Here is a 14,655-nt window from a genome sequence, read left to right on the forward strand (position 1 = left end):
AGCAAGACTGACAGCAGGCAGATTAACCAGAAGGCTACTGTAATAATTTAGGAAAGTGATGATGAAGACTGCAATGAGAGCAAGGAGAGAAGGTAGAATAGATCTGAGAAACAAAAATAAGGAGAGAGAGGCAGAGACAATTTAGTCTAAGGCATTTTAACATTGGGGACATCTATGGAATGTAAGATGGATACAACTAATAAATAATTAGAAAGATAGGTCTATAGCTCTGGAGACATATTGGAGCTGAACATCTTACCTTATAAAACAGTAATATGCAAATTGACCGCACCTTCGCTACACCCAAGCCACGCCCACCAGCCAAAGCCACGCCCACCAGCCAATCAGGGCGAGTATGCAAATTACCCAACAAAGATGGCGGCGGGGGCGGAGCGCGGCGCGGCGGGGGCGGAGCGCGGCGGAGCGCGGCGCGGCGGGGGCGGAGCGTGGCTGGGGCGGAGCAAGGCGGGGCGGGGGCGGAGCGCGGCGGGGCGGAGCGCGGCGGGGCGCGGCGCGGCGGGGGCGGAGCGCGGCGTGGCGGGGGCGGAGCGCGGCGCGGCGGGGGCGGAGCGCGGCGCGGCGGGGGCGGAGCGCGGCGGAGCGCGGCGCGGCGGGGGCGGAGCGTGGCTGGGGCGGAGCGCGGCGGGGCGGGGGCGGAGCGCGGCGAGGCGGGGGCGGAGCATGGCTGGGGCCATTGAGAGGCACGGATCTGCTGCCACTGAGGGGGGCTACCCTCAGCGGCCGCAGACCATCAAAAGTGGGGGAGCTGGGTGCCTGTCTGCTCCGGCACCAGCGGACAGGCACCCAGCTCCACCGCGAAAAGCGAAAGCGTGTATGGGACCCTACACGTGCATGATTCAATCATGCACTGGGCCTCTAGTATAAGTAATAAGGACATATAAATGGTGCCTGAAGCCAGTGAAGTATGTTGAATGAAAATGAGAGTGCATAGCTCTGGGCCAGTGTTGCTCAGTGGTTACAAAGTCCGGCAATGCACCAAAGGGTCTCGGGTTGGATTCGCAGTCAAAGGCACGTACCAGGGTTGCTGGTCAGGTTACCTGTGGAAGGCAGCCAATCAATGTGTCTCTCTCACATCCACAACAATGTTTTTCTCCTCTTCCCTCTCCCTTCTTCCTCCATCCAGGTCTCCCTCTCCCTCTTCTACCCTCCCCTCTCTCTAAAAGTCACTAGAAAAAATATCCTCGGGTGAGGACCAATAAAAAAAAATTAGAATGCATATTGAATGAGAAAAAGAAGACTAGGAATATAACCTGAGAAACCTAGGCATTTAAGGGATTCAGAGCAAGAGAAGAATGAAGAATAACAAGAGAAGCAGGAATGACAGAGAGCAAAGGGAAGGAGTGTGTATTCAAAGAGGGAGTGGTCGGTGAATAGCGGATAATTACAGAAAATTCAAGTAAGTATAAAGGTCAGGATGTCATAAGTTAGGAATTGATAGTGAGGAAGTAAGAAAATGACATTAATTACTTTTTAATGAAATATGACAATTATAGAAAGAAAATGTAGCTCAAGAATAAAGGCAAGGTTAGGGAAATGTTTTAGTTACTTTTTTTTTTTTTAGATAAAGAAGATCAGAAACTATTTAGAGGTTGAGGGGGAATAATTGAGTGAAAAGAGACCCAAAGACTGAAGATATAATATGGTATTGGAAAAAAAATGGAAGGAATGAGATTAGGAACCCAAATAGAAGCATTAGCCTTAGAAAAGGGGGATGGCATGGCTGAAAAGAGGTAAGTCTTAAAGGTAGATGAGAAAAAGTTGTGAATGGTCATGACTAATAACGCATATGTTTTTTTCCCTCTATGTAATAGGAAACACAGTCATCTTTGGCAGGTATAGGAGACTTGAGAATAAAAGGTCTGTAATAACCTCTCCTGAGGAACAGAATAAGAAACCACCTAGGAACCAGTAGAAGGTCTGCTAAGCAGCATTGGAGGTCCCATGGAGTATATGGTCCTCCTAAATAGTTACAGGTGTTTTTGGACATTTAAGAGAAGTCAACATTAATAAAACAAAGAGACAAAGCCAAGCCCAAGTGTCATAAAATATGGATATTTTATTCCTGCTCTGGGAAATGAAAAAAGAGAAGGATAGAGAAAATATCCTTCCACAAACCATTCTAATTTAGCTGACATTAATGTCACAAGTTGGGAATTGATAGTGAGTAAAAGCTAAAGCAAATATATGTGTGTATAAGTACATACATTTTTTTTCAGATCTTAGTCTCATAATTGTTCACATATTTACTCTATTTTTTGTTTATAAACACCCTTAAGTCATCAAATGCATCTTAATACTACTACCTCTGCCTCTTCACCAATCATTTAATATTGTTTCGATTGTATTTTCTGTTTGTGTTTTAATCACTTCCTTGATTGGTCAAACTATACATTAGAAGATGTATGGGATAAATTTGCTTTAAATTATGCTCTATGCATCACAATTACCCATTACATGATTTCTTTCATTATCATTTGGAACTTCACACATCTTGTAATTCTCTACGTAGACTATTTCAGCTTCTAGTGCTATACATATCTACATCTTCTGGATGGGACTGTCCATGATCCATGAGCTTGGGGTCAGGCATAAACTGTGTAGCACCTGGTAAAGTATTAAAATGAAAAAAAAATTAGTCATTCATTCAACAAATTTATTGTTGGTACTAGGAATACATCAGTGGGAAAAAAAGTTAAAAATCTCTCCCAATATGGACATAACATTCAAGTTGGGTAAAACAGACAATTAATTAAGTAAAATAAATAATATGTCAGATAGAGGTAAGCATTATGCAGAAAAATAAAACAGGGAGGGGCATATGGAGTACCTGGGTAATTTGCAATCTTAAATAGGGTGGCCAGAGAAAACTTCCTAGAATAGTGTAATTGAAGGAGATAAGGATGTGAGCCCATAGATATCTTAGGGAAATGCCTTATAGGAGCAGAACAGAGCAAGTATAATATACCTGAGGCATGTTTGAGTAACCACAAAATGGCCAATAGGGCTGAAACAGAGTTGGCAAGATGTGGTGATGATGGGTGCAGTGAGAGTAATAAGAGACATGTTCAGAAAACAATGGAATGCTAAGACACAAAGAGACATAATAAGGTTTTTATTTTTTATTTTAAGTGAGAAGAGAAGCTACTAGGCAGTTTTGAGCAGAGGAGTGGCATGATATGGTTTTTTAAAATATCACTCTGAGCTATGGAGAGAAGAGACTATAGGGGGAAAAGGGGGAAAGAAGGGAGACCATTTAGGAAGCTATTTCAGTACACCAGGAGAAAGATTCTATTGACTTTAATTAGGGCAGTAGCAGTGAAGGTGGTGAAAAGGTACTGGGTTATGGAGAAAGTCCTATGGTATAATGGACAGGATTTCCTAAATGGATTGAATATGTTGTGTGAGAGACACTGTAACTTAAAAAAACTGCAAGAATGGAGTTGACATTTATTGAGATAGGGAAAAATGCGGGAGAAGCATATTTGGGGGAGGCAAATGAAGTATTAAGCTTTGGATATGTTAAATTTGAACTCCTAAATAGTCATCTAAAGATGTACAGATGTTGACTAAGCAGCTAGCAATGTGAATCTATAGACTGCAGGAGAGGTCTGGGCTGGTTTATAAATTTCACAGTCTTAGCCTATATGCAGTATTTAAAACTATGGAACTACATGAGATCATCTAGAGCCTCAGAGAAGAGGTCTAAGCATTGAGCCATTTGGATACTCCGATTTTTTGAAGTTAAGAAGATTAGGAGAATATAGCAGAGAAGACTGAAAAGGAACAGCCAGTCAGTGAAGTAAGAGAACCAAAAGCAAGTGGTATCCCAAAGGCCAAGTGAAGAGACTGTTTTTAGGAGGTGGGAGTAATAATCTGTGTTAAAAGCTACTGATGGATTGCATGAGGTGGGATTGAGAATTGACTCCTGGATTTGGCAATGTGTATATCACTGGTGATTTTGATCAGCTGACTGTGTGCCAGGCAGGATGCTATGTTATTTTCATGCATTGTCTCTGAATACCACCAAGAGATAGATGATACCTTTATATTATCTTTGTTTTACAGAGAGGGAAATTTTAATTTAGAGATGTTAAGAAACTTGACCAATGTCACTCAGCTGATAAGTGGTGGAGTAATGAATGAACCCAGGTTTACCTGATCCCCAACACAACAACCTTAGCTCTTCAGTAAAATGAAGATTAGAGGAGTAACAATGTCATATAATTATTTTTAGTATTCAATATAATAATGTGCACAAAGTTCTGTGTATAATACTCTGTGTGTGCTAAGTAAGCAAGAGAGAACTACTTTTATATTTTGTGACATCAGAAAAAATATTTTTAGGAAGTTTTTATTTTAAATGTTTTTAAAAATCTGATTGGTTTTTAAATGATTTTACTACATTTTGGAAACACACCTTTTTTCCCCACAGACATTTAATTTCTAGTTTTATGGTGAAAAACAAAGATAAGAAATAAAGGTATATACAATGATTTATTTTACACCTGCCATTTTAGAAAAATGATATACCTATACGTAACTTCACCAGCAAAAACATTACAAACAACCAGATCATTAGTAATCACTACCCATGGAACTGATACAGTTTTCCATAGAATGTAGTGCTTAAGTTTAGGGGGGTCTGTGGATAGAATTCGTGTGATCTATGAACTTGGATGGGGGAATTTATCTTTACTTTCATTAACCTCTAATTAAAAATTGACATTTACTTCAATTATGAATGTAAGAAACAAACCAAAATAGTATTAACAGTATCTTAGATTCTGTCACTAATAGAAATCACAGATATTTTCGTATTACACTGCAGTTGTAGTTATCTTAAAATATTTACACTTACAACTACTTCAAAACTATGGCCTTTATTAGATATTTTGTAATATATTGTTGGTTAATACATTTAAGGAGGTCATATATTACTATGTATTTTATTTAATGCATTAAAAAACATTATTCTGAGAAGGGGTCCATAGCATACAAAAAACATTAAGTGGTTCTCCCTGCTCCCTTCCCAAATGTATCTTTACTGCCATCTTGTGGCAGCCTTTGCTCGGTGCTAGTAAAAAGTGTACTAGGAAATAGTTTTATCAGGCATACTACAATAAGCATGTAACAAATACTTTATATAAGTCTGAATGTGTCTAATTTGCTTAAAAATGCCATAAACTGACTAAGTTCCCTAACACTTTTATTTATTTTCTCAATTTATGTTCTTGTTCAAAGTCTAGTCAAAGATTTAGCTCATACAAATGTGAAAGGCCCTTTTACCTTTAGGTTGTCACATCTCAAAAATTGTTGAAAGGCTTCAAATTTTTAATTTACCTATAGCTTATGTCAGACATTATTAAATAGAGGAATATGCATTGAGAATTCCCTATGGAGCTTTTCCTATAATCACCTGCTTATAGGCCTCACCACTGGAGATATTGACTTATATTTCTTAGTTTGAGTGAATTTTAGAAAACAGAAAACAAAAAACTCAAATAATTGTGATGTGGATCCCTCTGGTTTAGAACCAGTTAGCCTATGTAATTTTATTCCTGCCTTTTTAAAAGATTCATTCTCATGATATTCTGAGTAATTAAGGCTAATATCGCCTCTCTTATAAATTTCTGCATCCTTTCAACTGATCAAAGGTTCTCTATCCTCCCAAAGGATTAGCCATCATAAAATCTCCATCTTGAATCTTAATCTCCATCATTATAATGTGTTTCTTTGTACTTCCTTATTTTTTATCTCTAATAAAAACACTTTATGCATAAAGTTTTTAGCAGGCTTTTTAAAAAAAGCTAGTTTTAAAACAGGAAAGGAATAAAGATGTTTAAAGTTATAAAACAGTGATGAGTTATTGTTACAAATAGCCATTAGTGACATCTGTTGACTAATAATTTAGTTTACATATCATCTCATTTATATTACAAAAAATGGGACAGATCAGTAATAAATTGCTGAGTGAAGTTAAAAGTGTTAGAAATTCTATTTTTGTTTCTTTTGTATAAAATTGGGATGATATCCAGCATTCAGGTTCTCAGTAATTGGAATACTTAAATATACTAGTCCCTACAAAATACCTTCTCATACTTTGTTCTAGTCTTCCCATTCTTTTTGCTCTCTCTGCTTCAGTTGGGCTCTTTTCTATTGACCTCTATTTGAGTTCATTACTTCAGCCCTCCCTTGAACAGGGGTGGGCAAAAGTAGATTTACAGTTGCTAGTATCCTATATAATAAAATGGCAATATGCAAATTGACCATTACACCCTCTCACAAGATGGCCACACCCATGTGGTCACAAGATGGCCACCCCCAGGTGATCATAAGATGGCCACCACAAGATGGCTGGCAGGGGAGGGCAGTTGTGGGTGATCAGGCCAGAAGGGGAGGGCACTTGGGGGCAAACAGGACAGCAGGGGAGGGCAGTTGGCATGACCAGGCCGGCAGGGGAGAACAGTTAGGGATGACCAGGCCTGCAGGGGAGGGAAGTTAGGAGCGACCAGGCTGGCAGAGGAGAACAGTTGGGGGTGACCAGGCCTGCTGGGGAGGGCAGTTGGGGGTGACCAGGCCGGCAGGGGAGGGCAGTTGGGGACGATCGGGTTGGCAGGAGAGCAGTTAGGCTTCGATCAGGCTGGCAGGGGAGTGGTTAGGAGGTGATCAGACTGGCAGGGGAGTGGTTAGGGGGTGATCAGGCAGTTGGGGACGATCGGGCTGGCAGGGGAGCAGTTAGGCTTCAATCAGGCTGGCAGGGGAGTGGTTAGGGGGTGATCAGGCTGGCAGGCAGGTGAGCAGTTGGGAGCCAGCAGTCCTGGATTGTGAAAGGGATGTCCGACTGCTGGTTTAGGCCTGTTTCTGTTCTCCAGAATGGAGAGGGTGCAGGCTGGGCTGAGGGACACTACCCTACCCAGTGCATGAATTTCGTGTTCTGGGCCTCTAGGGAAAAAATAATACAATAATTAGCAAGTAATAATATAAGAATAAACTCTGTGTTTTGCATACTCACAACTATAAATCTATTTTTGTCCACCCCTATATTTAGTCAGCTGTGAGACCCATCCAATGAGTTAATTTCAGGCACTAAATTTTTCACTTCAGGAATATATACTTGATTTTTTAATAGATTCCAATTTTTCTGTGAAATTCTCAATCCTTTCATCCATTTTGTTCATTGTGTTTTCTATTTAAGATATTAATCCCCTTTACTTTAAAGTACTTTTCTGCTAACTTAAATATTTAGATCACCTGTGGGTCTGTTGTTATTTTTTTTTGATTGTCAGGCTTATCTTCATGCCTCTTTATATGTCTAGTATTTTGTTTGTATGGTGGCTACTGTATCAAAGAAGTGTAGAAGCTCCACATGATATCTTCTACTTGCTATGGAACCCTTTTCCTTTCTTAGGAAGGGTTAAGGGCTTATCATCTCAATCCAATCAATGCATTGAACTGAGCTGTAGTTTTAGTAACCCAGTCAACTTCTGATTCCTCTCTGTTCCTCAGGTATGGCACTCCCAAGCTGTATGGAAAGCCTGGGGACTTTCTGTCTACCTTGCACTAAAAATCTGTAGCAAATTCAGTTTTGACCTTCAGAGGTTTTGATATTGGCTACTTAGTCTCCTGATCCATAAAAATACCTGGCAAATATCATAAGGAGGGAGATGCATCATGTATACATGGAACACTTCATCCCTCTTAGTTAGAATCAGCAAACTTTTTCTGCAAAGGCCAGAGAGTAACTATTTTCGACTTTGTAAACCATAAGGTCTCCAATGCATTCACTCAACTTTGCCATTGCAGTGTGAAAGCAGTCAGATAATACATAAATGAACAAATGTCACTGTGTTCCAATAAAATTTTATTTATGGACACTGAGATTCGAATTTTAACTTGTCAAGAAATAGTTTTCTTTTGAGTTTTTTCAACCATTTAAATCATGTAAAAACCATTTATGGCATGTAGAATGTACAAAAATAGGTGGTGAGCAATATGTGCTTTAGAGTGACATTAATCCTGTAGACAATGAGAGACTTTACCCTGCTTTCAACAGATTTTGAAGAGGTCAATGTCACCAAATTTCCAAATTTGTTATTTCCAAAATAACATAATTTTCACCATAAATGTATATGGATGATAGGGAAAAAAACCTCAAACTCATATCCAGAGCCACGATTTTATATATATATATATCCCCTATATATATAGTTTTAGAGTTCACCCAATCTATTCTGTAAGTTGATACATGATGGCCATGACTAGTCTCCCCAGCTAATTAACATGCTAAATGAAAATAAATTTGTTTATTGGCAAATGGCTAATTACTGTAGTCAAATGATAATGATACCTTCTAACACTCATGGAGAGATTAGTATGTGCTTGATATTGTACTTTGTGCTTTACATGCACTATTGCATTTAATTCTCACAACTATGAGAGAAAAACACTATTATGGTCCCCAATTTACGGATGAAGAGACTGAGGCTTAAGAATTTCAGACCCATGTCTTATTCTAAAATTTGTGCTTATAATCACTACTGTTTCTCAGGTCTTAGACCTTTGGAACTGCATGTGAAAAGTAGAAGGATGGAAATGGTGAATCACAAGGGTCTACTGCATAATCAACTCTGAATGATATGTGATAAGGATAAATGGTACTGGCATATCTCTTTCCTCTACATGTATCCTTAGAATGCTTTTCATATACCAAGTTACCCATAGGAGGGGGGATAAAGGGTTCCAGAATCATTATATATATATATATATATATATATATATATATATATATATATAATGATATTGGTTAGGGATGGATTGGTCCCATTGTTAAACTGTAACATGTTTCAACTTCACAAAGATACTCTGGAATTGACAGGCATTTAGAAAAATTACTAGATATATTATATACTTGTGGGAATATGGTGGACTGTAGATTACTCAGAGAGAGTGTAAAAACTGTATGTCATTTTGGTTAAAAAGGAGAGGTGACAGAGGAAAAGTGTAAAACAAATCAGGTTTGTTACTCAGTAACAGCTTTTATAAAGATTAAATGAGAAAGGAAGAGGCTAAAACCAGAAACTAAACTCTGGTTTTAAATTAGCTACTTTGTACACAATGGAAAGATTTTTGAACTTTGGTGTCAGGTAGATCTATCTGTAAACACAACTCTGCTCCTCATAAGCTATACGATTTTGGGAAAGGTACTTTTAAGTTCCCCCGAGTCTCAGTCTCTTCATCATAAACTGATTACAATTACATGTACATCAGAGGTTTTTGTTTTGTTTTGTTTTTGGGTGAGGATTGAATATCACAATATATTTACAGCTCTTTGCACCACAAAGGAGGTGCTCAATAAGGGCACCTGAATAATGAAATATTATCATTATTTCCTAATTCTTTACCTTAGATTTAGTCCTATTTCCTTTGCAGTAAGACAACTTAATGGGTAGTACCACTGACACTGTACAGATAGACAAACCTATGTAAGCCAGTGACTGGTGAATTTATGTGAATACATATTGAAATGCTTTAAACACTCTGTTACCTTCTTATTGATCACAGTAAAACTATAACAGTATTTGCGTACAAGGTATAATTGTCACTAACTGGTTCCACAAAGTACTACTTGTCATTATCTAATATTAGCAAAGTTATTAGTATTATAATTGGTGCTATTTTTACAATTTGATGTTGAAAGTTCTCCCAGTATGTAAACTAAATAAAACTGATGGGGGAAGCCAAGACTGCTGATGGGATAAATAACACAAGAAATGGAAAGTTGATATTCTTCTATGTAGATGTGGCTCATATTTATAGCCTGTAAAGAGACAGAGTGAAGAAAGGCACATTTTACACCACCTGATTAAAAAGCTCACATTTATAAAGTGATAGTAAATGTTTCACTCATCCAACCTGCCAGTGCTACTCTATACCCCCAGTGAAAAGATCTGTATTATGAACTATCAGTCACAATAAGAAAAGTCCCAGGTACCTGAGTACCTCATACCCTAAAAATACATACAGACTACAGATATGAGAAAGAAAAATATGGAAAAACATAAATAAATTCAAACTAATAATTATAAAATCATAAAATTTTTAAAGAAATAATAAAAACAAAATTGAATTATACAAACAAACCTGAGGTGAATTCTGATTTTGTCTTCATTTCAGATCTGAGTTCTGTTGGCAAACCCACTGAGTGCTTCGGGTTGTGAGCTGTTTTTGCAGGTGTTTCTATTTCAGCAGAGCTTTCTAGCTGTTTAGCAAAAAGATTTTCCTCATGAGTAAATCATTTTACTAAAAGAATAAAATATCTTATAAAAGTATAGCATGCAAAGGTATTATGCTCCTTCGTCTTTTTCTAATTCTGTTGTTGACCTCTGTCCAGGACTCCCATTACAAGCCAACACCCACCCAAATAAAACGTTTCGGTCCCTTTAAACTCCACCTTAATTTTTTCTTTAGGTTCAGGAAGTGACTCCTTTTTGTTGTTTTTTGTCCACAGTGATTTAACTGCTTCATAAATGTTCTGACTTGTAGCATATGCCTTTTTCCCGGTGACCTAATTAAAACAAAAAGTGAGACAAATGACCTATATTTAAGAGATAAAATAAGAAGTATTAAAAATATATGTCAGGTATTTTATATTAATACCCAAGTTAGAAACAACAGAAAATATATGAATGAATTTCTAGATGATATAACACAAAGCCAAGCCCCATTTTCTAAATCTTATATGAAAAGTTATTTGCCTCATGTAAAAGGCTAAAAAAATGTGTAGTTAGTACAACACCAAGAGTGGATCCTAATGTAAACTATGAACTTTGGGTGATAATGATGTGTCAATGTAGGTTCATCAACTGTAACAAATGTACCAGTTTAGCAAGGGATCAGAGGAAGCTATGCATGTGTAGGAGCAGGAGTTGTACTGGAAATCTCTGTATCTTCACCTTCATTTTATTATAAACCTAAAACTGCTCTAAAAATAAAGTCTTAAAAACTGTATAGTTAGCACTCACACTGTGAATTTAAAACTAAGCCATTTTTTTTATTTTGTTATGGACCTAAAATGGCTCTAAAAAATAAAGTCTTAAAAATTTTATAGTTAGCATTCACACTGTGAATTTAAAACAAAGCCAATTTAAGAGGAGTATGGGAAGGATAGTTTGAGATAATAAACAGCTGACTAAGAAAAGATTTTAACATGCTACAAGGTTAATGCTTCTGTTTAAATTTTTGTTGCTTTCTCAAGGCATAAAGAAAAAGCATCAATGTATTTCTACAGAGAACAATACTCTTTTTTTGCAGAAACATGAAATAAAAAATGGACTACAAACACTAAACCAGAGGCTAGGTTGCTGACTGAATTCTTGAAGCTGTTGTTACACTTTCATTTACATCTCTTCTTGTTTGAAAATCTGACTCCTTCTTTCTGTTCTCCCATCCTTATGTTCCTTATGGTTAAGGTAATTTCAACAGCTATTGATTATTCAAGTTTTAAAGATGTTGAGGAGCTTTCCAAAATTACAATTTCTATAAACAAACTTTTTAAAACTATATTTTCTTTCATTAAGTAGAAATATTTTTATTATTTTTGCTAAGTACATGCTACATTTAAGAAAAATCAATCAATCCACTGGTATAAAGAAAGTACTCTTCCTCCCCACAGCGTAAGCTTTGTTAATTGTTGTGTGTATATTCTTCCTGAATTTTTACTCTTATACTAGAGGCCCAGTGCACGAAATTCGTGCATGGGGGGGTGTGTCCCTCAGCCCAGCCTGCACCGTCTCTAATCTGGGACATCCCTCTCACAATCCAGGACTGCTGGCTCCCAACTGCTCACCTGCCTGCCTTCCTGATTGCCCCTAACCGCTTCTGCCTGCCAGCCTGATCACCCCCTAACCACTCCCCTGCCAGTCTGATTGATTCCTAACTGCTCCCCTGCCAGCCTGACTGCCCCTAACTGCCCTCCCCTGCAGGTCTGGTCCTCCCCCCCCAAATGCCTTCCCTTACAGGCCTGGTCCCCCCCAACTGCTCTCTCCTGCAGGCCTGGGTCCCCCACAACTGCCCTTCCCTGCAGGCCTAGTCGCCCCCAACTTCCCTCCTCTGCCAGCCTGGTCACCCCTTACTGCCCTCTCCTGAAGGCTTGATCGCCCCCAACTGCCCTCCCTTGCAGGCCTGGTCCCTCCCAACTGCCCTCCCCTGCTGGCCTGATTGCCCACAAATGCCCTCCCTTGCAGGCCTGGTCCCTCCCAACTGACCTCCCCTGCTGGCCATCTTGTGTCCACATGGGGGCAGCCATCTTTGACCACATGGGGTTAGCCATCTTGTGTTGGAGTGATGATAAATTTGCATATTACTCTTTTATTAGATAGGATAGAGGCCTGGTGCATGGGTGGGGGCCAGTTGGTTTGCCCTGAAGGGTGTCCCGGATCAGGGTGGGGGTTCCCTTGGGGCATGGGGCAGCCTGGATGAGGGGCCTGTGGTGGTCTGCAGGCTGACCATGCCCCCCGGCGACCCAAGCGGAGGCCCTGGTATCTGCTATTTATTTATCTTCTATAATTGAAACTTTGTAGCCTTGAGCGGAGGCCAGGGTCAGCCAGGGAGGATGGGAAGCTTGGCTTCCTCCATTGCTGGGAGCAACCCAAACCTCCTGCTCTCTCCAGCTTCGTGGCTGCTGTCATTTTTGTTGGGATTTATTTATCTTCTATAATTGAAACTTTGTAGCCTTGAGCAGAGGCCAGGGCCAGCCAGGGCGGGTGGGAAGCTTGGCTTCCTCCATCACTGGGGGAACCCAAGCCTCCTGCTTGCTCCAGATCCATGGCCGCTGCCATATTTGTTGGGTTAATTTGCATACTCACTCCTGATTGGCTGGTGGGCGTGGCTTGTGGGCGTAGAGGAGGTACGGTCAATTTGCATGTTTCTCTTTTATTAGATAGGATGTACACTACAGGCCCGGTGCACGAATTCGTGTACCAGTGGGGTCCCTGGGCCTAGCCTGTGGAATCAGGCCAAAACCTGCTCTCCAACATCCCCTGAGGGGTCCCAGATTGTGAGAGGGCACAGGCCAGGACGAGGGACCCCAATGGTGCACGATCGGGGCCGGGGAGGGACGCAGGAGGTTGGCCAGCCAGGCAGGGACCGCAGGAGGGCTCCAGGGCATGTCTGGCCAGTCTCGCTCAGTCCTGATTGGGCCGGACACCAGCAGCAAGCTATCCTACCAGTTGGAGCGTCTGCCCCCTGGTAGTCAGTGCACATCATAGCGAGCGGTTGAGCGGCCTTAGCATATCACTAGCATATTATGCTTTGATTGGTTGAATGGATGACCGGATGACCAGGCACTTAGCATATTAGGCTTTTATTATATAGAATTATATACATTCACACATAGAATTTTAAAACAAATGGAATGTAGCCCAATCCAAGATGGAGGCAGAGTAGATGGGAGTCACACACACCACTTCCTATGATCAAACTGGAATTACAACTAAATTATAGAACAATCAACCCGACTAAGCAACTGAAGACTATCTAAACAGATGTATTATACCCAAGAATTTATAGAAGAAGCCATATCAAAACAGGTAGAAAGGGCAGAGATGTGTAAAGGGCTGCTTCTCCCCCCTCCCATGGGCATGGGCTGAGATTCTGGAGGGATATCTCACCTGCAAAGGTATGCTGAGGAATGTGGTGTCTGAACCACAAGCCAGGCTTCCCATCCCAGAGCACCAGAGCCAGGAAGAAGCAACCACATATATCTAGCTGTGAAATTCGGTGGAAATTATGTCCACCAGGGAGATTCGGAGTCTGCTAGGGACACAGGTGCCCTCTTAAAGGGCCAATGCACAAAATCTCATTCACAGCCACTCACCTTGGGCTCTAGCTGAGGGAGGGCAGAGCAGACTAGATTCCAGTGAGGAAATACTGGGTTTTGTGGCTCTGGGGAGAGACCTGAAGGGCCAGCTTCCAGAATCACTGTGCTGAGTCCATCTCCCACACCACAGATAACATCTTTCTTGGGTGGAACACTTCCTTCCTTAGGACAACAGCCTAGGGAAATGCATAGCCCCAGCCTCTAGACTCTCCATTGCCCTACCCTGTAGAGCATCACCTTGTGGAAGTGTCAGCTGCCAAGCTTGGGTGTAGAGATCTGGACAGACTCAGGCTGTCAGTGAGTGAGTTTTGTGGCTTTGAGGTGGAGCCCATTATGCACGCTTTCTGGTGAACCTGACAGGTACCTACCCTCACAGGAGATACGCTAGCCCCACACTTTAGGCTCTGGGTGGCCCTACCCTCCCTAATCCTGTGGCCACTGCCCTGATGAGTATGGGCTCCCCAGGAGTTCTAGGAATAATCCAAGACAAACTGAATAGTGTGGCTCTGGGCTGGCGGCCACTACCCCAACCTTCCCACAAGACTGGCCAGCACCACTCCCTCATGGGAGGTCTACTAGTTCCACCCTCATGATTCCAAGCAGCCCTGCCCTGGTAAGCTTGGGCTATCGGCAGAATCTGGGGCAGATTGAGTTTTGTGGCTTTAGGATGGGGGAAATTTTTCCCTTACACATCTGATCAGTGCAGAGCCCTCCCTTTACACAGCCAAATCTTGGTCTCCTTGGACCTGATAAACTCT

The 14,655-nt window shown here is 40.8% G+C and overlaps 1 protein-coding gene across 3 annotated transcripts in view; it reads right to left on the reverse strand.

Annotated features, from left to right (window-relative positions):
* Nucleotides 1-842: 842 nt before the first annotated feature.
* Nucleotides 843-14,655, reverse strand: part of APOOL (apolipoprotein O like) — a 125,416-nt gene continuing 111,603 nt past the window's right edge. For all 3 annotated transcript variants that reach the window (XM_079764301.1, XM_079764302.1, XM_079764303.1), the window contains exons 7-9: nucleotides 10,472-10,585; nucleotides 10,162-10,279; nucleotides 843-2,625 (exon numbers count right to left, since the gene is read on the reverse strand). In XM_079764301.1, the coding sequence (XP_079620427.1) occupies nucleotides 2,537-2,625; nucleotides 10,162-10,279; nucleotides 10,472-10,585 (321 nt within the window). In that variant the 3' untranslated portion in view covers nucleotides 843-2,536. The remainder of the gene's footprint in view (nucleotides 2,626-10,161; nucleotides 10,280-10,471; nucleotides 10,586-14,655) is intronic.

The sequence above is a fragment of the Cnephaeus nilssonii genome, assembly GCF_951640355.1.
Source record: "Cnephaeus nilssonii genome assembly, chromosome: X".
NCBI classification, from domain to species: Eukaryota; Metazoa; Chordata; class Mammalia; order Chiroptera; family Vespertilionidae; genus Cnephaeus; species Cnephaeus nilssonii.